At 43.3% G+C, this 21,998-nt stretch overlaps 1 protein-coding gene across 1 annotated transcript in view; it reads right to left on the reverse strand.

The window, feature by feature from the left end:
- Positions 1-21,998, reverse strand: part of NT5DC3 (5'-nucleotidase domain containing 3) — a 64,378-nt gene extending 42,380 nt beyond the window's left edge. The window contains exons 1-2 of the mRNA XM_002687532.6: positions 21,740-21,998; positions 3,355-3,539 (exon numbers count right to left, since the gene is read on the reverse strand). Coding sequence (XP_002687578.1) covers positions 3,355-3,539; positions 21,740-21,941 — 387 coding nt within the window. The 5' untranslated portion in view covers positions 21,942-21,998. The remainder of the gene's footprint in view (positions 1-3,354; positions 3,540-21,739) is intronic.

A 21,998-nucleotide genomic window follows, 5' to 3' on the forward strand; every position in this document is an offset into this window, starting at 1 on the left:
CACCCAGCCCGTGACTCAAATAGTCAGGTAGAAAACATTCGTGTTCATGATTTAGGTTTCTAGGCTACTCATGTCCATCCTTGCTCACCCCCAGCCCACCTCTGTGGATAAACTCCTTCCAGACTCCACTGAAATGTCACCTTCTTGGCTCTTTCCTCAGGCAGGAGGAATTCCTGCAGAGAAATTCTCTCAGGCAGAGAAAACTGTTCAAACCATCCTCCACACAGGTCTAGCTCTCTGTTCAGATGTCTGTAGGGCTCCACCAGGTGGTTCAGTTCAGTTCAGTCGCTCAGTTGTGTCTGACTCTTTGCGACCCCATGAATCGAAGCACGCCAGGCCTCCCTGTCCATCACCAACTCCCGGAGTTCACTCAGACTCACGTCCATTGAGTCAGTGATGCCATCCAGCCATCTCATCCTCTGTCGTCCCCTTCTCCTTCTGCCCCCAGTCCCTCCCAGCATCAGAGTCTTTTCCAATGAGTCAACTCTCCGCATGAGGTGGCTAAAGTACTGGAGTTTCAGCTTTAGCATCATTCCTTCCAAAGAAATCCCGGGGCTGATCTCCTTCAGAATGGACTGGTTGGATCTCCTTGCAGTCCAAGGGACTCTCAAGAGTCTTCTCCAACACCACAGTTCAAAAGCATCAATTCTTCGGCGCTCAGCCTTCTTCACAGTCCAACTCTCACATCCATACATGACCACTGGAAAAACCATAGCCTTGACTAGATGGACCTTTGTTGGCAAAGTAATATCTGTGCTTTTGAATATGCTATCTAGGTTGGGCATAACTTTCCTTCCAAGGAGTAAGCGTCTTTTAATTTCATGGCTGAAATCACCACCTGCAGTGATTTTGGAGCCCAAAAAAATAAAGTCTGACACTGTTTCCACTGTTTCCCCATCTATTTGCCATGAAATGATGGGACCAGATGACATGATCTTCGTTTTCTGAATGTTGAGCTTTAAGCCAACTTTTTTACTCCCCTCTTTCACTTTCATCAAGAGGCTTTTGAGTTCCTCTTCACTTTCTGCCATAAGGGTGCTGTCATCTGCATATCTGAGGTTATTGATATTTCTCCCGGCAATCTTGATTCCAGCTTGTGTTTCTTCCAGTCCAGCGTTTCTCATGATGTACTCTGCATATAAGTTAAATAAGCAGGGTGACAACATACAGCCTTGACGTACTCCTTTTCCTATTTGGAACCAGTCTGTTATTCCATGTCCAGTTCTAACTGTTGCTTCCTGACCTGCATACAGATTTCTCAAGAGGCAGGTCAGTAGGTGCCCAATATGCTACTGGAGATCAGTGGAGAAATAACTCCAGAAAGAATGAAGGGATGGAGCCAAAGCAAAAGCAATACCCAGCTGTGGATGTGACTGGTGACAGAAGCAAGGTCCGATGCTGTAAAGAGCAATATTGCATAGGAACCTGGAATGTCAGGTCCATGAATCAGGCAAATTGGAAGTGGTCAAACAAGAGATGGCAAGAGTGAATGTCGACATTCTAGGAATCAGCCAACTAAAATGGACTGGAATGGGTGAATTTAACTCAGATGACCATTATATCTACTACTGCGGGCAGGAATCCCTCAGAAGAAATGGAGTAGCCATCATGGTCAACAAGAGAGTCCATAATTCAGTACTTGGATGCAATCTCAAAAACGACAGAATGATTTCTGTTCGTTTCCAAGGCAAACCATTCAATATCACAGTAATCCAAGTCTATGTCCCAACCAGTAACGCTGAAGAAGCTGAAGTTGAACGGTTCTATGAAGACCTACAAGACCTTTTAGAACACCCAAAAGATGTCCTTTTCATTATAGGGGACTGGAATGCAAAAGTAGGAAGTCAATAAACACCTGGAGTGACAGGCAAATTTGGCCTTGGAATACGGAATGAAGCAGGGCAAAGACTAATAGAGTTTTGCCAAGAAAATGCACTGGTCATAGCAAACACCCTCTTCTAACAACACAAGAGAAGACTCTACACATGGACATCACCAGATGGTCAACACCGAAATCAGACTGATTATATTCTTTGCAGCCAAAGATGGAGAAGCTCATACAGTCAACAAAAACAAGACCAGCAGCTGACTGTGGCTCAGATCATGAACTCCTTACTACCAAATTCAGACTTAAATTGAAGAAAGTAGGGAAAACCACCAGACGGAGGCTTCATAATTTAGCTGCCCACAGGACAGACACCTCCACTAGACTGCTGGTTCTCCAAGGGCAGCACCTGTGTCCTACTCACCTTCACCCTGCCTGCTCCATGAGAGCTCAGCACAGAAGAGACACTGAGTCAAGGATGAAGGAATGTGTGAAGGGACAAATGAAGGAAAAAGCAGGTATCAGTGGAAGAACTCCCCAAGTTCAGAACACCTCTGGGAGGGATGCCCTCCAGTCACCTCTCTTGGAATGCTGTGGGGCGTTTTCAAAGGGCGCTGGTCCAGACGACCTCTGAAGATGCTTCTCATCCTGGTTCCTGAAATGTATTCCAACTAGACTAGAGAAAACCACGTTCAGTTTAGAGTGTTTCTTTCTTCCTTCTTTATTATAAGCTCTCAGCAATACTAAGCATCAGAAGACATTGAAATATTCCTTATCTAAGAATGCAATTCAGTTCAGTGATGAGGGCAGAACACTGCCCATGATTTGAAGAATTCCTTCTAACCAGAAATTAACAGGCTGCCCCTTCATTAGACTTTGGGAGGACGTGTGTCACTTGCTCTGTGAGACAGCATAGTGCAAATGACCACGGCTGAATCTCCACTAATGAGTAACTTGGTACAGTCTTCTATCAGAGACATCTAAAGATTTTTTTAAACATACAACTACCTTCCAGGTACAAAGTTTCAGTTAGGCAAGATAAATAAGTTCTGGAGATCTATTATACAGCATAGTACCTAGAGCTAACAATATTGTATTCTATACTTGAAATTTGCTAAATGGGTGTATCTTAGCTAAGCACTGCACCACACACACATGCATACACCCAACAATAACAATAAAGGGAGCAGGAGGAAACTTAGGTAAGTGATGGATAGTTTATGACCTTGATGGTGATTTATACACTTATCCCAAAACTCAATGAGCTTTATATATATATATGTGTGTATATACATATGTATGTGTATATATGTGTAAATATATATAGCTTTTTACATGTCAATCATAACTCAAAAAAGCATTTTTTAAAAAAAACTATTTTCCAGATAGTCATTTGGAATGGAACCACATCTACTCGTACATTCAGCAACAATTTACTAAGTAACATCTACTGTGCCGGGCATGAGGCCAGGTCAGCTCAAATCCCCACGGGGGGCGGGCGGGGAGACTGGAAGTCCCTGTGCTCTTACCCGGTGTTCGTTGATGAGAAGGTCCCGAGCAGCATTAAATATCAGTGTGTGGAGGTGTTTTGAATAAAACACCAAGGTGTAGTCATAATCAAAGCCATAGATTTCAATGTCTGACAGGCTCATCTCATTGTTTGAGAAGATGGCATCTGGATTTAACAAGTTGTTCATAATCGAAGGAACCAGTTCTAGAAGTAAAGGGGGAGAAAAGACGTTACACCCTATGATAAATAAAAGTTAGCATGAAGTAAACAAAATGAGTAAATTACAGCACAAGAGTAATTAGCTTTACCTTGAAAACATGATGCTAAGTGAAAGAAGCCAGTCACAAAGAGTTGCACACTGTAGGACTCGATTTAAATGAAATGTCTAGAACAGGCAAACCCCTTGAGACAGAAACTAGATTGAGTGGTTGCCTAGAACTGGCAGGATGGAGAGAAACAGAGTGAATGCTAATGGGCATAGAGTTTCTTTGGGGGGTGATGAAATGTTTTAAAGTTGATTGTGGTGATGGCTGAACAGTGGCTTTGATGACACTAAAACCCACTGAATGGGAAACTGAGTGAGTGAATTGTATGGTAGGTACATGACATCCTAATAAGACTGTTATAAAAAATAATTTGCTTCGACATCACAAAAAGATTTGTTTTTGTTTATAAAAGAATATATGCCAGTTACAGATTTTAGAAGATAGAGAACCATGTAGATAATTAAGTATCACCCATCATATATCATCCAGAAAAAAAATTGTATGTATTTGCTACTGATATTGTTCTATGTATACAGTGTACATAGGTGACCTCACACTGTACACACATCTTTGTACTCCACTCTAATATTCTATCATAATGTGTTCTATCATGCAGAGTTTCTGAGAATATAACTTTAAACCATCATATACGACTGGTATATTGCTCCAAATCAGCCTTTTACCCATACACATTTATGACTTTTCCTATTTAAGAAACAAAAGCAAAAAAAAAAAAAAAAAAACCCACAGTAATAAGTACCTTCAGATGTTCACCTTTGCCTTTCTGGTGATTTCCTCCAGATAGATTATTAGAAATATAATTAACCCCAGGATACCATCAGGGTCCCCTGGATTCAATGTTAGTTTCGAGTTCCTGTTTTAAGCACTTCTATTTGTAAGGATTGCTATTTCATGACTTGTATTCTTTCTTGCAGGTTTTTCAAAAACTCATCTTGCTATACAACTTTCATGAGTTCACCACACCCTTTTAAAAATCTAAGATGCAAGATGGGAGGTCAGTGACTTTATTTTGCAACATCTTGAAACATTTTGCTATTTTACCATCGCAGGAATCATTTCACCACTGTGCGTAAGGAAGGTGCGGGTGGGTGTGTACTCAGTCGCTTAGTCATGTCTGACTTTTTGCAACCTCCTGGACTATACTGCAGGCTTCTTTGTCCATGGGATTTTCCAGGCAAGAATACTGGAGTGGGTTGCCACTTCCTTCTCCAGGGGATCTTCCCAACCCAGAGATTGAACTTGTGTCTCCTGCATTGACAGGAGGATTCCTCACAAGTGAGCCACCTGGAAAGCCTATTTCATCATTATCCCTCAATTATTCCCAACCATGATTTTTAATCTGCTTGCCAATGCAGAAGACATGCATTCAATCCCTGGGTTGGGAAGATTCCCTGGAGAAAGAAATGGAAACCCACCCCAGTATTCTAGACTGGAAAATTCCATGGACAGAGGAGCCTGAGGGCCTGTCCATGGGGTCACAGTGTCAGACACAACTGAGCAACTGAGCGTACACATACACAAGAAAGCAAGAGAATGACAGGAACTTGGCCAAGATATTGCAAAAGTAAAAGAAATTATCACTACAACATCACCCTTCAGTTTCCTCATCGCCCTGCCTGAAGTATCGCATCATTTTCAGGAAAGTATATCAAAGAAGTCTGAAGATACCATCTTTGCTGTCATTTCCTTAGCTTTCATGAAACACAGTTGAGAATTCACTGTGTGGAATTCTATTTTCCACCCAGAGTGGCAAAAAGCATAAACCTGTCAGAAGAAAGCACTTCACAATTATCAGATGAGTCAAAAGATGAACACAAAGATATAGAAAGCAACTCTCTAGAGTCTAGTAATGATGGAGAAATTAATCACATAAGTGAAACAGACTATGAGTCTTCAATAACCACATCCCAGATGAAATTTAGGATCAGAGGCTGCATACTATATTTTTAAAGACAATGAAATATGATATTGTCATCCAGTCATTTCACAAGTAGTTATTTAACACAAAGAACCTCCTCATGCAACATTCTGTGACAAGCACACAGACCATCCCATTTTGCTAAAAGGATATGGGACAGCATTCTCTCACTTTTTACAATGCTTGTGCACCAAAAATTTACGTGAAGCAGTTCATCAATAGACAAATGCTGAAGACAGGTGACTTCATGGAAATAGGTACAAAACCACCAACACATGCACACAGAAAGTGAACTGGCCACATCTTATGAATGAATTGAACTGTGTGTATTCTACTGCTCTTTACATTAATAAGAACCACTTCTGACTCCATCATAAGAGCTAACACTTATTAAGGTCTTATATTTATTAAGATCTTAACCATGTATTAGGGGCTTCCCTGGTAGCTCAGATGGCAAAGGATCTGCCTGCAGTGCGGGAGACCTGAGTTTGATCCCTGGGTTGGGAAGATTCCTTGGAGAAGGTGATGGCAACCCACTCCAATATTCTTGCCTGGAGGATTCCACAGATAGAGGCACCTGGCGGGCTACAGTCCAAGAGATCGCAAAGAGTTGGACATGACTGAGCGACTTAACTTTCTTTCTTTTTCTTTCTTACCATGTATTACATACTCAGAAGCACTTTGTATCACCTCATTTAATCCTTATGACAACCTTAGCAAGCAAAAGCTCTATCATCTCCATCTGATGTAGGAAAACATTAGAGACACACAGAAATTATACAATTCACCAAAGGACACACAGCCACTAAATGGCAGAGGTAGGATTTGAACCTGGGAAGTCTGGCTTCAGAATCTATACTCTTGATGCTCTTCTGCAAGATTAGGGGAGTCAACAAGCATTTGAGAAGCAAGTATTTATTTTCTAAATAAAGTGGAGTCAATCTTTCATCATTTTAATGCTTACCACAGAGTCTACAGTGTTCTGTCCTTCCCTCTGCTCACCTTTTTCTCACATTATCCACTTCTAAAGAGCCACCTGAAATATCCAAAAAGTACTTACTTTCACAGGGTGACAACTCTAATTAGGGGGCCATATGAGCCACAGTGACATATTCTGAGCATTTCAGAAGGCTCCTTAACACCGGCAGGGTTGGATCCCTTTGAGAACCTAACAGAAGCCATAGAATTCTCGCCCCTCAGAAAAACACAAACACAAACCTTGTGGAAAACTTCAGGGAGCTTGACTCCGAAGCCTATTCATGGTCGCCAAGAAAGATGCCACATTACACTAACTTTAAAACCAAGCCTTCACATCCCCACACAGCATATCCAGACCAAAGACAGCAAATGAAGGAATGAACGAATGAATGAATTTCTCTCCCATTGACAACCTAGATATGACTGAGTCTACTGAAAATCACAGTCAAGATTCACCAACGATTTCATTTCTTCATTAGTTTCTTTTGTCAAAATCAATGAGATAATAACCCTGGTCTTGTTTTTCTTTTTTACATATAAGATTCATCTGAAGACAGGAAACACATTTTAAGAAACTTGAAGGCAGACAGTTCACAGGAACTAATCCTGAGGAAGGGAGAAACCAGTGGCTCTTCAGCATCCAACATCGAAGAGCATCTGGCCATTATCAACAGGTCACTGCCCAGAATGTCACTTTCCGAATAGGACTGCATGGCACTGTCCGAACGAAGTCAGTGAAACAGGATCACTTACAGAATGACCAAAAGCTCCTCTTTCACAAATGACCTTTCCAAGGGAAGTTCTCACAGCCTGCTGCCATTAGAAGTTTCTATTTAGAACTGGTGCTGGCAGGAAAATCTTTCCCCCTTTCTGCTACCTGAGAAGAGTATGCAAGGCCCTCAAGGAAACACGACTATGCTGGAACACAGTGCTGACAGTCAGCACATCTCCAGGGGCTGCCCAGGAATGAATTCTCCACTGGCGGGAAAGCCCGCGGTGTAGCCATCACATGAACATCACCAGAAAGCGTGCGTGTTTAATTAGTCATCACTTGAAATAAACACCAGGAACATCAGTAGCTTAAAAGGAGCTCAACACCCCATGCAACCACTTCAAGAAAGTGCTAAGAATTAATGCAAGTCATTACAAGGCAAAAGCAAAGAATGCCAACCACTCAGACAGAGAGAAACGGTCTGTCTAAACTGTGGACTCCAAACATAAACAGAAGGGCCCTTGACGAGTCAGTTATGTACTTGCCCAAAGCAGAGACAAGAGTGGGTACGAATTAAGAGAGCGAATTTCTTTTGCACTCAATAGATAATAAGAGCAAGATGCCACAATGAGGACAAAGATGTGGAGAGACAGTTCTGTCACTCTGCCCAAAGCCCCAACCATAGCCAAGTTTCAAGGCAGCCACCCTGAACCGGGAGGTGACTGCCTTTCCTCGGGCAAGGCAGCAAGCTGGGCAACCCCCGCACACTCACAGGTCACCCACTTGCTCATCCCATGGAGCACTGGGACACCCAGTGGACCACCTACAGGAGTCATCTGTCAGCTTTCTGAGACTCTGTTTTTGCTTATTTTTATGGTGGTAAAAAAAGCATAACATAAAATTTACCATTTTAACCATTTCAGTGTACAGCACAGTGGCACTAAGGTGATTCACACTGCTGTGAGACCATCACCACCACCCATCTCCAGAACTCTTTCATCTTGCAAAACTGAAACTCCACACTCGTTCAACACTAACTCCCCGTTCTTCCTCCCCCAGCCCCTGGCAATCACCGTTCTACATTCTGTCTCTAGGAATGTGACTCATATAAGGAGAATCATAGAGCAGCTGTCTTTTGGGGCTGGCTTATTTTATTTAGCATAATATCTTCAAGATGCATTCATGTTGGGGCATGGGTCAGAAGTTTACTCCTTTTTAAGCCTATGTAATATTCCATTTTATGTCTATCCACATTTTGTTTACCCATTCACCCACTGAAGGACATTTAGACTGCTTCCACCCATTGGCTATTGTGAATAACGCTGCTATGCACATGTGTGGACAAATATCTCTTTGAGCCCCTGCTTTCACTTCTTGAGGGTATATATCCAGAAGTGGAATTGCTGGCATATGGTAAACTGGATTGTAATTTTTTGAGGAACCATCATACTGTCTTTCACAGCCACTGCAGCATTTTCTGTTGTTTGGAGTCCTGGTTTTCTTGTTTGTAAGATCACCACAGAAGAATTCCTCCCTTGCCTTAATTTTATCTTTACTACTGACAGAGAAAATGAATGAAATCAGAACTTAGGTATAGAAGTCAGACATTTTCTACCTATTTAAGGAAATATTGTTAAACTGTATAAATATCTAAGTTTGGGAAATACAATCTTTGCCAAGTACTTCATGATGGTACTTTTCTGAATCCTGTGATGTTCAGAAATGCACGATGACTCTTCTTAAAAGGTCTCCAGTCTAACAGAGCAGCGTATGGGGACAGTGCTGAGTAGAAATCTATGGCCTGAGTCACGTCAAGAAATACTCATAATGTCCTCAGAAAGGCAACATGACTGTCCCTCAGCCCTTGGGGACACAACCCTGGGAAGCTCTGAAGGGATCCATTTCCTGTTCTCAGCACTGTCCCAGGAACAAGTCAGATAAAATCAGGAGGAGGGGCATAAGGGATGAGCTGAACCAACTGAGGTCCTCCAGGGAGCCTGTGGTGGGTGGTGACAGGGTGCCCTGGCCTTCTGTGTCACCCAGTGTTGCTGGGCCACCTCGTGCTCACTCACATTCTCTCCTTCCAGGCACTTGGGGATTACAACCCTCTCTTCACCCCTTATCCTGGCCACCAACTTCTGCTCTGGCCAACGGGCTGTGGGCAGACGTAAGGCACATCACTTCCAGATCACAGCACGCTCCCTCCCCCACTCCATCTATCACAGAGCCATGCACAAGGCTTCCATGACACATGCAGCAGGGGATGGAGGAGACCGACAGGCCTGGTAGGCGAGGTCACCACACGGAGCACAACTGCCCTGGAGAGGAGCCTGAGGCTCCAGAAAACAGCACAGGAGAGAGAAATAAACCGTGGTTACAGCTGCCTATATTAAGCCACTGAGATTTCCGGCATCACTGGTCACTGCAGCACGACTGAGCCTAACCTGGCTGACATACCTTCTATTTCTCCAGTATGCTCAATTTTCCTGAGAAACTACCCCAAGCCCAGCATTCAGACTGTGTGGTCTTGGGGAGGTTCTGTTTCTGACTCTAAGAGGAAATACGTGATCCAGACCTGGTCAAAGAGATCCCCAGAGTTACCAACATGGATTCATCTGGGACAGCCACAGAACACCCTCTAGCCAAACATCTTCGAATGTACCCTAAAGCCACAGGGAACCAACTGAGTCCAATCAAGAAAATTTCTGGATTTATAAGGGAATTTCAAGAAAGAAACATTCATTTTTCCCAAACATGGACCTAAGAGGATATAAATCTGGAGATATGAGGAGGTCACCTCTAGGAACCTAAAAAAGAGGCCAGTGGGAAAGAGAGCAAGGTCAAGAGACAGAGAGAAGCCACCCGACCACATTATCTGAACTTGGAACAAGTCACACTTGAAGCTGAACCAACCCACAAAATATCTTTCCAAGTTTCCCTTGTAATTAAATCAGTTTGACTCAGGCTTTTTTATTTTTTTAATATTGCCTGTAGCTGAAGGACTCCTAACTAAAGGTTCATTTCAAGGATATTCAGGTTCTCAAACTTCTTACTGCCTACAAATTTCAACTTTTGACGTGGCATCAAAGGCAGTCCCCACTTAGACTTTTAACTGTCTTCCCAATCTGAAATCCTCCTTCATATGCCCTATTTTCAACAAGATGGGCCATCTACTAATCTGTGTTTTCCAGAACATACTGTAACTGAATACCAGCTTGAATAATATTCTGTCTCTTTGCCTAACTAAACAAACACTGCTATGCTGTATGGGAAGGATGTTAAGTAAGATTCTCTTTCACACTATGCTGTAAAACTAACACCATGTGAATGAGTTATGGTTTTTTTTAACCATTAAAAAGGTAGGGAAAACATACGGATTACTATTTATTTCATCTAAGAACAGAACATAACTTCCCAATGTAAAAGCAATAGAATAAATCACAAAAGAAAAATATCAACAGATTTACAGTATAAAAATTGTAAACATCTGTGTATCAAAAACAGGGAAGGGTTACATTAGACAAAAAGATAAACAGCAGACGACTAATATCCTTAGGGTAATAAGAAGTCATACAAATCCAAAAAATAAAAAGATAAGAGTCTCTCTCTTACAGGAAGGGAAATTATGGAGATGCAGACATAAAGAACAGACTTATGGACACGGGCCATGGGGAGGAAGGAGAGAGTAAGACAAATGGAGAGAGTCGCACGGAAGCATATACAGTAACACACGAAAAATAGACAGTGGAAATCTGCTGTATGCCTCATGAAACTCAAATCAGGGCTCTGCTACAGTCTACAAGGGTGGCAAAGGGTGGGAGGTGGGGAGGAGGTCCAAGAGGGAGGGGACATATGTATACCCATGGCTAATTCATGTTGGTGCGTGGCAGAAAACAAACCAAACTGCAAAGCAATTATGCATCAATTAAAAATAAATAAATTTTTTAAGAAGGAAATTAAATGGCTTATAAACATAAATGCTCAACCATTTCAATTATTTTTTAAAGAGCAAATTAAAACAATTGGATAGTTATGAGCCGCTCTCTCTGAAAAGGGATTACAAATGGTTTTAGTGTCTTTATTTCAACATTTTTTTCCTATAATAAGCATGTGTTGCTTGGTTAAACAAAACTAGGATGCAACTTTTCTCTGATAAGACTGCTGTTGTTATTTGTATGTGGTTTCTTTTTGTTTTTAATGACAGAACACAGAGTGAGTATTGGTGCTAAGACTAGGCAGCCTCATTCCCTGCTGTTTGAGAATATAAGTTGGTTCAACCTTTCTGGAAAGAAGGCTGGTGATAAGTACCAAGAGCCTTTTAAAAATATTCATACCCTTTGACCTAGTAATTCTCCTTCTAGGAATGCATGCTAAGGACATATTCAGAGATACTGTCAAAGATTTATATGAAAGATTTCACTGCAGTTATATTAAAAAAGCAAAACTTGGAAGAAAACATACTCTACTTGGAGGCCCAAACATACACATCTCAGATACCTGAACTCAGGAACCACACATGGCAACACGAAAATGTTGAAAGAGAAAAGCTGAAATGCATTTGAAAATCCTTGAAGTTCAATTTTTTGGTAATGCAAAATCCAGAATCCTAGAGACATTAAGATGACATTTTTCTATAACTAATTAGTTTTTCTTTTTGGAATATATCCTAGACATCAAGCTGGTCGCCTAAAAAAAAATTTAACAAAAAAGAATATAAAGATATGAAGTCTCTTAGGAAGAAAAGGAAGAAGCAAAGTGGGAAAAAGAAACAACTTTTTTCATGGAGAATTTTAGAGCTTCAAAAAACAGAAGGAAAGTCTCCATTTTTCCCCATTTACAGTCAGTCTTCCAAATCCTTAGGTTCCACCTTCACAAATACAACCAAATGCACATAGAAAATATCCCCAAAAGAAAAAATTCCAGAAAGTCCCAAAAAGCAAAACTTGAATTTGCCACATGTCAGAAACTATATGCATAGCCTTCACACTGTACTCACAACTATTTACACAGCATTTACATTGTATTTACAACTATTGACATAGGATTTATATTTATTAAGTATTACGAATAATCCCGGAGAAGGCAATGGCACCCCACTCCAGTACTCTTGCCTGGAAAATCCCATGGACGGAGGAGCCTGGTAGGCTGCAGTCCATGGGGTCATGAAGAGTCGGACACGACTGAACAACTTCACTTTCACTTTTCACTTTCATGCATTGGAGAAGGAAATGGCAACCCACTCCAGTGTTCTTGCCTGGAGAATCCCAGGGACGGGGGAGCCTGGTGGGCTGCTGTCTATGGGGTTGCACAGAGTCGGACACGACTGAAGTGACTTAGCAGCAGCAGCACAAATAATCCAGAGATGATTTAATGCATATGTTACAACGTGCCAGGTACCATATGGACTTCCCTGGTGGCTCAGTGGTAAAGAATCCGCCTGCCAATGCAGAAGACCCAGGTTCAATCCCTGGGTCAGGAAGATGCCCTGGAAGAGGAAATGACAACCCACTCCAGTATTCTTGCCTAGAGAATCCCATGGACAGAGGAGCCTAGCAGGCCAAGTCAATGGGGGTCACAAAACAGTCAGACATGACTTAGCAACAACAGGCACCGTGTGAAGCATATACATGGACCCACTTAACATGAGACACTAGTTATCCTCACTTTACAGCAGGAAAATGAAGATGAAACAAGATTACCAGCTTGAGGTCATAATTAACTGCTTGCAACATATCTCGATGCTTCTCCATCGACGAAAGTGAGGGCAAATTTTAAATATTTGTTCTCTCAAATCTTAACTTCAGTTTATATTTCATAATACTCCTATATTTCATGAATATTCATAAATATTCAAAATCAATTACAAATTAGTTCGTATTTACTTAACACAGCTTCAAATTCTTTTAACGTTCACAGGTAGATTGAAAACAAGGGTTCAAAATTTCTTTTAAAACTATACATACAGATTGAAAACACATTTTAAAAAGTGAAGGGACTTTTTGTTTCTAACATGAAGCAGTATTTACATCTCCCCCAAATGTTTCCACAAATGAACTCAAGGTTCCATACCCAAATTATAAACACTTAAACTTCTCATCTACAAATGCCAATTAAAAATAACAAGAAAAAGGCAACCCCCACGATAGGTGATTTTCTGTTAGCAAACCACCACATTACAACTTCCTTCTGACAAGTAAGACTTGGGAAAGGCCAATCAGTTCTGCCACTGACAATTTCACATTCTCTGAAAAATGTTAATTTGTTCTGGTGTAACTAATATGTTAGGGAACAATATGACCACAACACAAGTTTCACAAGTACCTTTAGAATATGCTTTCCTGTCAACAAATGTTGCTTGATATGTGTTCACTTAATGTACTTTCTGTTGATACTTTGGCCACCTGATGCGAAGAACTGATTCATTTGAAAAGACCCTGATGCTAGGAAGGCAGGAGGAGAAGGGGACAACAGAGGATGAGATGGTTGGATGGCATCACTGACTCAATGGACATGAGTTTGAGTAAACTCCAGGAATTGGTGATGGACAGGGAAGCCTGGTGTGCTACAGTCCATAGGGTCGCAAAGAGTCAGACACGACTGAGTAAGTGAACTGAACTGTTGATAATTACAGTCAGAGAAATAAAATTGCATGGCAAGTATGACCTGCAATCAGACAATTCATAAGAGCACAATACTATTAGTCTTTAGAGATTTTAAAACAACCATTTTTATACAGATGGTCAACAGGCATGTAAAAAGATGCTCAACATCGCTAATATTGGAGAAATACAAATCAAAACTCCAAGGAGGTACCATCTCACACTGGTCAGAATGACCATCATCAAAAAGTCTACAAGTAACAAATGCTGGAGAGGGTGTGGAGAAAAGGGAGCCCTCCTATCCTGTTGGTGGGAATGGAAGTTGGTGCCATAACTATGGAAAACAGTATGGAGGTTCCTTAGAAAACTAAAAAAAGATTTACCTTATGATCCAGCAAACTCACTCATGGGCATATATCCAGAAAAAACAAAAACTATAATTCAAATAGATACACGTACCCCTCTGTTCATAACAGCACTATTCACAACAGCCAAGACATGGAGGCAACCTAAGTGTCCACAGACGGACGAATGGATGAGTAAGATGTGGCGCCTCTATATAAAGAAACACTACTTGGCCATAAAAAAGAACAAAATAATGCCATTTGCAGCAATTTGGATGCAATGAGAGATTCCTAAGTGAAGTAAGTGAGAAAAACAAATACCACATGATATCACTTACACAGAGAATCTAAAATACAACACAAACAAATCTATCCGCGGAACAGAAACAGACTCACAGACACAGAACAGACGGTGGTTGCACAGAGGGGGCAGGGGGGGAGGAAGGGATGGAGTGGGAGGTTGTGGTTAGCAGATGGTTACAGTAACAAGGTCCTGCAGTAAGGACAGGGAACTGTATTAAATATCCTATGATTAACAATAATGGAGAAGAATGTTTAGAAAAAGAATGTATATATGTATAACTGAATCATTTTTTTGCACAACAGAAATCAGCATACATGACCACTGGAAAAACCATGGCCTTGACTAGACGGACCTTTGTTGGCAAAGTAATGTCTCTGTTTTTCAATATGCTATCTAGGTTGGTCATAACTTTTCTTCCAAGGAGTAAGCGTCTTTTAATTTCATGGCTGCAGTCACCATCTGCAGTGATTTTGGAAAAAAATAAAGTCTGACACTGTTTCCACTGTTTCCCCATCTATTTCCCATGAAGTGATGGGACCAGATGCCATGATCTTCGTTTTCTGAATGTTGAGCTTTAAGCCAACTTTTTCATTCTCCTCTAACTTCATCAAGAGGCTTTTTAGTTCCTCTTCACTTTCTGCCATAAGGGTGGTGTCATCTGCATATCTGAGGTTATTGATATTTCTCCCGGCAATCTTGATTCCAGCTTGTGCTTCTTCCAGCCCAGCATTTCTCATGATGTACTCTGCATATAAGTTAAATAAGCATGGTGACAATATACATCTTTGACGTACTCCTTTTCCTATTTGGAACCAGTCTGTTTTTCCATGTCCAGTTCTAACTGTTGCTTCCTGACCTGCATACAAATTTCTCAAGAGCCGAAGAATTGATGCTTTTGAACTGTGGTGTTGGAGAAGACTCTTGAGAGTCCCTTGGACTGCAAGGAGATCCAACCAGTCCATTCTGAAGGAGATCAGCCCTGGGATTTCTTTGGAAGGAATGATGCTAAAGCTGAAACTCCAGTACTTTGGCCACCTCATGCGAAGAGTTGACTCATTGGAAAAGACCCTGATGCTGGGAGGGATTGGGGGCAGGAGGAGAAGGGGACGACAGAGGATGAGATGGCTGGATGGCATCATTGACACAATGGACATGAGTCTGAGTGAACTCGGGGAGTTGGTGATGGACAGGGAGGCCTGGCGTGCTGCAATTCATGGGGTCGCAAAGAGTCGGACAGGACTGAGCTACTGAACTGAACTGAAGAGCTTCTTCTAACACTTTGTACTAATCCCCACACTTCTTTCCACAACTTAATATCCTTAGTAGCCCTGGCAAAGTAGCCAAACATTCTAAATAAACCAAGCTCTGAGATGACCTCTGCAGGGGGAAAATCCACCAGGCTACCCAACTGTACAGCTGGAGTAACTTCTCTTGAAGGCACAGGAACGTTCCATCCTGTACCTAACAGGACAGGATAATTATCTGATCAGCACACAGGGACACCCAGGCTTAAGTTCAAAGAAGTCACACACAACATATAAATAACTGAAAATAACAGACCACACACAGGTATATTCATATCTTTAAATTACAGTCACATAGTGATTTCTCAGACTTTCACCATTTTAGGACAAGGTTTCTCAATCTTGGCACTATTGAAACCTGGAGCTTGATGGTTCCTGGGGGAGGGTGTACTATACTTTGTAGGATGTTTAGCAGCATCTCTGGCCTCCCCACTTCCCTTCCCCGACCCCGGCCGGAGGCCAACATCACCCTCTTTCTCCCAGTTTCGACAATTAGAAATGTCTTCTGATACTGCCAAACATCCACTGGGAGTCAAAATCCCCCCTCCCTTGCTCCAGGTGAGAGCCATAATTCTATAGGAAATTTTTGCTAGAGGTAACCAAAAAGGAAATGAACTAGCATTTCTTTTCCTAACAAAACAAAGAACCTTTTCTTCAGGCTGAGTTTGACTTCAGATACATAACTATTACATGTCCAGAAATCTCAAGTTTAAAAAAAAAAAGGAACAAATTCCAAGTGAGGGACATCCTACAAGGTATGTGACCAGTATTCCTCAAAACTGTCAAGGTGATGGTAAACAGGGAAACTGAGCCACTGTCACAGCCAAGAGGGGCCCAAGGAGACATGGTAAGTAAATGCAGTGTGCTATTCTGGATGGGATCCTGGTGGAGAAAAGGAAACTAGCTTAAACATTAAGGAATTCTCAACTAAACAGGGACTTTGCTTAACACTGATACATACTGACCATGGATCAGTATTGGTTAACTGTGACAAATGTACTCATTTTATACCCAACTCAGGTGTGAGTTTTTTCCCCAGGCCACTAATGCGTGGACACAACAGGGTGTCCTACAAGACAACTCACTTCTGACACCTCCTGCAGAGAGCGTCAGACCCTATAGGTTAAAGGCTCAGTCCTACAAGACCACCCCAGCCCAACTTCAATCACCAGTGCTGGTGGTCACCTGCGCCTCTGACAGGCCGGCGATAGATGGGAGGGTCCACTGACTACTCCTCAGATTCAAGTAATTGACTAGAGTGGCTCACAGACCTCAGGGAAACATTTTACTTTCTAGATCGCTGGTTTACTGTAAAGGGATACAACCCAGGCAGAGCCCGATGGAAGAGATGCACAGGGCAAAGTTTGTAGACAGCACAAGGAATTTCCATGTCCTCAATGGATGTACCACTCTCCCCACGTGAATCTCCATGGCAGTCCTGTAGGACTGAACCCTTGGAGGATCCGACGCTTTCCCCAGCAGGTGTCAGGAGTGATCTGTGTGGAAGGACACTCAGATGTGTCCAAGAATTGGTGGCCTGGGGAAAAACGCATATCTGAATTGGGTGCAGAATCTTTTAGATACATTTGTCACCCAGAAGCCCTCAGAACCTGTCCTTCTGGGTTTTTATGGAGACATTTTTGGAGTCGTCTTCATTACGCAGGCATTTATGGAGTCTTCATTACAAGGGCAATGATTGAATCATTGGCCACTGGTGATCCATTCATTCTCCAGCCCCTCTCCCTCCCTGAGGAGTAGGGGGACTAGAAGACATAAGTGCTAAATCTCCAATCACAGGGCTAGGTCCCCCTGGCAACCAGGCCCCCCTCCTTGGTTGCCTAGGAGTACTCCAAAAGTCACCTAATTAATATAACAAAGGATACCTTTATCCATCTGTATACTTAGGAAATTCCAAGGGTTTAGAAGCTCTGCGCCATATTTCTGATTTTAAAAAATCGCAATATCACCATCCCATAGTCATGAGGTTTACAGAAACATGCAATTTTCCTGTAAATCTAAAACCGATCTAAACAATAGTCTTTTTTAATTTGGGGGGAAAAAGGAGGGTGGGAGAGAAAGAGTAAAACTAAGGGTAAAAATCATCTCCTCCCCAAGCAGGCTTCATTCTGGGAGTCTCTTCAAAGAGAAGACACCTGAAAGGATTTTCCAATTAAGGCAAGAGATCAAACACCAGAAAGCAATAATCAGGAAGGGAGAGAATAAAATTTTGTCCTCTAGGAAACTAGGGGGATGGGAGGATCAGGGGGTAGGTTTTTGTATGAACATCAGTATCTCCTCTGAGTCTTTACTTCTATACACACACAGTGTCAAGCATTTCCTGCATATCCCCTGGGGCTGGTTATTTATTAATATCTTCCCCAAGCTGGACCGACACTTATCTGTTTACCAACTTCCCCATCCGTACAAATTGGGTCCTCCTCCCTTGGCCCCAGCAGGTGCTCAGCCTCTAAGGGCCCCTCCCACTCAGTCCTGTCCATCTATGAAATCAATAGCTTTTAAGCCCACTGAAAGTAAAAAGTAAAAGTGAAGTCGCTCAGATGTGTCCGACTCTTTGCAACCCCATGGATTGTAGCCAACGGAATTTTCCAGGAAAGAGTACTGGAGTGGGTTGCCATTTCCTTCTCCAGGGGATCTTCCTGACCCAGGGATCAAACCCAGGTTTCCCTGCAGGCAGAGGCTTTACCTCTGAGCCACCAGGGAAGCCCTAAGCCCACTGCTACCTGCGTAGTAAATGTCTGGTGAATACAAATGCTTGGTGAATGAATGCAGGTTGGGCACATGTACAGACTTCAGCTAAAGTGGTGGTGCAGACCCAGACAGGGTGAAGGAAGAAAGTCCCTGTGTCCTCTGTGGTGAGACAGGGACCACGTGGGCACATGCTGGGAGGTGAAGACAGGACCCTGAATATTGATTCACAGACCTGTAACACTGAAAAAGCTCACATATTATTTACTCCAGCGGCCTCATTCTATAGAAAGACGACTAAAGAGATTAGGTGACTTGTTCAACGCCGCATATGGTGCTCCGCTAAACAAAAGGAGACATAGACCCTAGTGCTAACTAGCCCATCTCCACAGTTTACTAAGCATGACTAAGACTGAGTTATTTACTAACTAGCCACAAGAGCTACTATCCCCTGAGTGTCTGCCAAGCCTACTCTAAAAATCCTCGCTTTATCCCCACTCCAGTATTCCTGGGCTTCTCAGCTGGTAAAGAATGTGCCTGCTTTGCAGGAGACCTGGGTTCAATCCCTGGGTTGAGATCCCCTGGAGAAGGCAACAGCTACCCCCTCTAGTATTCTGGCTTGGAGAATTCCATGGACTGTATAGTCCATGGGGTCACAAAGAGTCAGACACGACTGAGCAACTTTCACTGGCAAATGAGAGCTGGAGGATTGAGTGATAAAGATCAGATTCAGGCCAGAGTTGGGCTTTGGTGTGGGATAATCCCAGGGGATCTGGAGTAGGTCAACTTGAGGAGATTTTGAGATTTGTTAGCTCTGGTGTTAAGTTCCTTTTCTCTGACCTCAGTTTCCCCAAGCAGATTCTTTACCAGATGAGCCACCAGGGAAGCCCAAGATACTGGAGTGGGTAGGCTATCCCTTCTCTAGAGGATCTTCCCAACCCAGGAATCAACCCAGGGTCTCCTGCATTGCAGGTGGATTCTTTACCAGCTAAGCTGCCAGGGAATTTCATTCACCAGGCACTGTTCTAAATACCTTTCATGATGGACCCACTCATTCCTCACCACAGCCCTCTGATGTGGGCACAACCAGCATCCATCCCCATTTTACAGATAAGGAAACTGGAGCTTTGTGATGTCCCCAGAGTCACAATCTACAGCAGCAAACCTTGTCTGTAAAATCGGAATGGCAAAAATTTTGCCTGTAGTGTCACATGACAGAGAAGGCAATGGCACCCCACTCCAGTACTCTTGCCTGGAAAATCCCATGGACAGAGGAGCCTGGTAGGCTGCAGTCCATGGGGTTGCAAAGAGCCAGACATGACTGGGCAACTTCACTTTCACTTTTCCTTTCATGCACTGGAGAAGGAAATGGCAACCCACTCCACTGTTCTTGCCTGGAGAATCCCAGGGACAGCGGAGCCTGGTGGGCTGCCATCTATGGGGTCGTACAGAGTCGGACACGACTGAAGCGACTTAGCAGCAGCAGTGTCATATAAAACACACAACTGCCATTCAACCAAACAATGGCATTTAGAGAAATGAAAACGTGTTCACACAAAAACCTGTACACAAAGGTTTACAGGCGCTTTATTTATCTGTCATGATCAAAAACTAGGAGCAACCTTGTAGCGAACTGTTCCGTATCTTGACCCATGCTGAATACACGAACCTGCATGTGATAAAACTGTGTAGAACGAAATACACACTCATAAGTAGAGTAAAACTAGGAGATTCTGAATAAGATCTGTGGGTTGTATCAATGTTGATACACTGGTTGTGATACTGTGCTGTTATTTTGCAAAATGTTGCCAGTGGGAGAAACAGGTTAAAGGTTATGCTAGATCTCCCTGTATTAATTCTTACAACTGCACAGGATACAATTATCACAACTGAAAACTTCAATTAAAAAGTCTTGCCTACCCATCAGGCTTGATGATCTTTTATATTCCTTTCACTTAAGATCTGCAATTCTCAATGTCTCAAAAGCCAATCTTCTTGCCACCCACACCACCTCAAAAATCCATGCAAAATTAAACTCTGAGCAAAGGAAAACTAAGACAACAAACCCTATTTCACAGAATTTTGCACTGCTGGTCACTTTGAGTTCCCTCAGAAAATTATCTTGTGTTCTTTCATGACTTCTGGACAAAAGATGGAAAATGTGATTCTACAAAATGTTCTCTCCACTAAATATTTTCTCCCTCTCTCTGCCATCTCCACTAGCACACATCCCCCCGCCCCAACACACACACACACAAAATATGAGTACAAAAATTTCTATTCTAAATCCTCCCTGAAAAAGCAGCACGCATGGATTATCATTGGCCCTTTACACCAGTTCCCAAATGATGAGCTGCTACTGCAAGGCAGGCGGGAAACAGGACAATGGCTGTGGGCCTGAGACAGACTCAAGATGAAGACTGCACCTTGGCCAGGTTTCTTAAACTTGAGTCTGGCCTCTCTCATCTATAGGATGAGGATGTGGCACCTCCTTCCTAGGTATGGGGAAGAATTCCGGGACACAATTTATGTGTCTGATATTAGTATTTACTGGGTCCTCTTTCTATTATCCGTGTTTCCCTTACCAACAATCAAATCAAGCTCATTTTCTGACCACAAAGAGGTCACGCCCTGGAACACCTCCTCGCTGAAGTTAGTAGATAACTCGGGACACTCCCAACCTGGATCCCTCTTATTACAAGTACGGCAAATCTTACCCTATCCTCTAAAACAAAGAAGGAAGATAAACCAGCCTCCGGACCCTGGGCACCTGCCCAGCAGCCGGAATCCAGGGTAACTCGCCGCCTGCTGGACTCCGGCGGTTACTATTATTGCTGTTTATTAATAACAATACCTAACGATGCGTGGCGGTGACCGTCTCCCAAAAGATGTGCGTGGAACCCCCCAGGAGGGTCCAAAGCGCTTTCGATGTGGATTTCTGGCTAAAAAATTCTCAGGAATTTATAAAGAGGCTTTCCCGACAGGAGAAAGGCAAGAGTTGTAAAGTTTCTCTGCAGGCGCGTTTTTCCGCGTTTCCCGGAATCGCACTGCAGAGGCGTTGTCGCCCGCGGTTTTGGTTGGGGACGACCGAGGGTGAGGATGGGGAGGTGGGGTCTGGCGGTCAGCAGCGGACCTCGCGGCTCCGAGGGTGCCGGCTTCCCGGATGGCCGCGTGGGACGGTACCTGGCGCCCCAGCCCGGCGGAGAGGGACCCCACACGTCCAGAGGACTCGGGGGCCGCAACCCCACTCACCTTCCGTGCTCCTCTTCGCCTCCCGGTAGCGCTCCCATAGGTAGCGCTTCATGTCCGGGGCGGTCCCAGGTGCTGTGCACAAGGGCCGTGTGGGGCCCGTGCGCGACCGCCCCCGGGCCGCAGTCCGGCAACCATCCCGCAGGGCGGTCACTGCCCTTGCACCGGCTCCACGAGCCGCCGCTGTTACCGCCGCCGTGGCCATGCCTGCCGCCGCCCGGCCGCGAGTGGTGCCCCAAGGCCGGTGCTCCGCCGGCGCTCT

This window comes from Bos taurus, chromosome 5 (assembly GCF_002263795.3).
Source record: "Bos taurus isolate L1 Dominette 01449 registration number 42190680 breed Hereford chromosome 5, ARS-UCD2.0, whole genome shotgun sequence".
NCBI lineage: Eukaryota > Metazoa > Chordata > Mammalia > Artiodactyla > Bovidae > Bos > Bos taurus.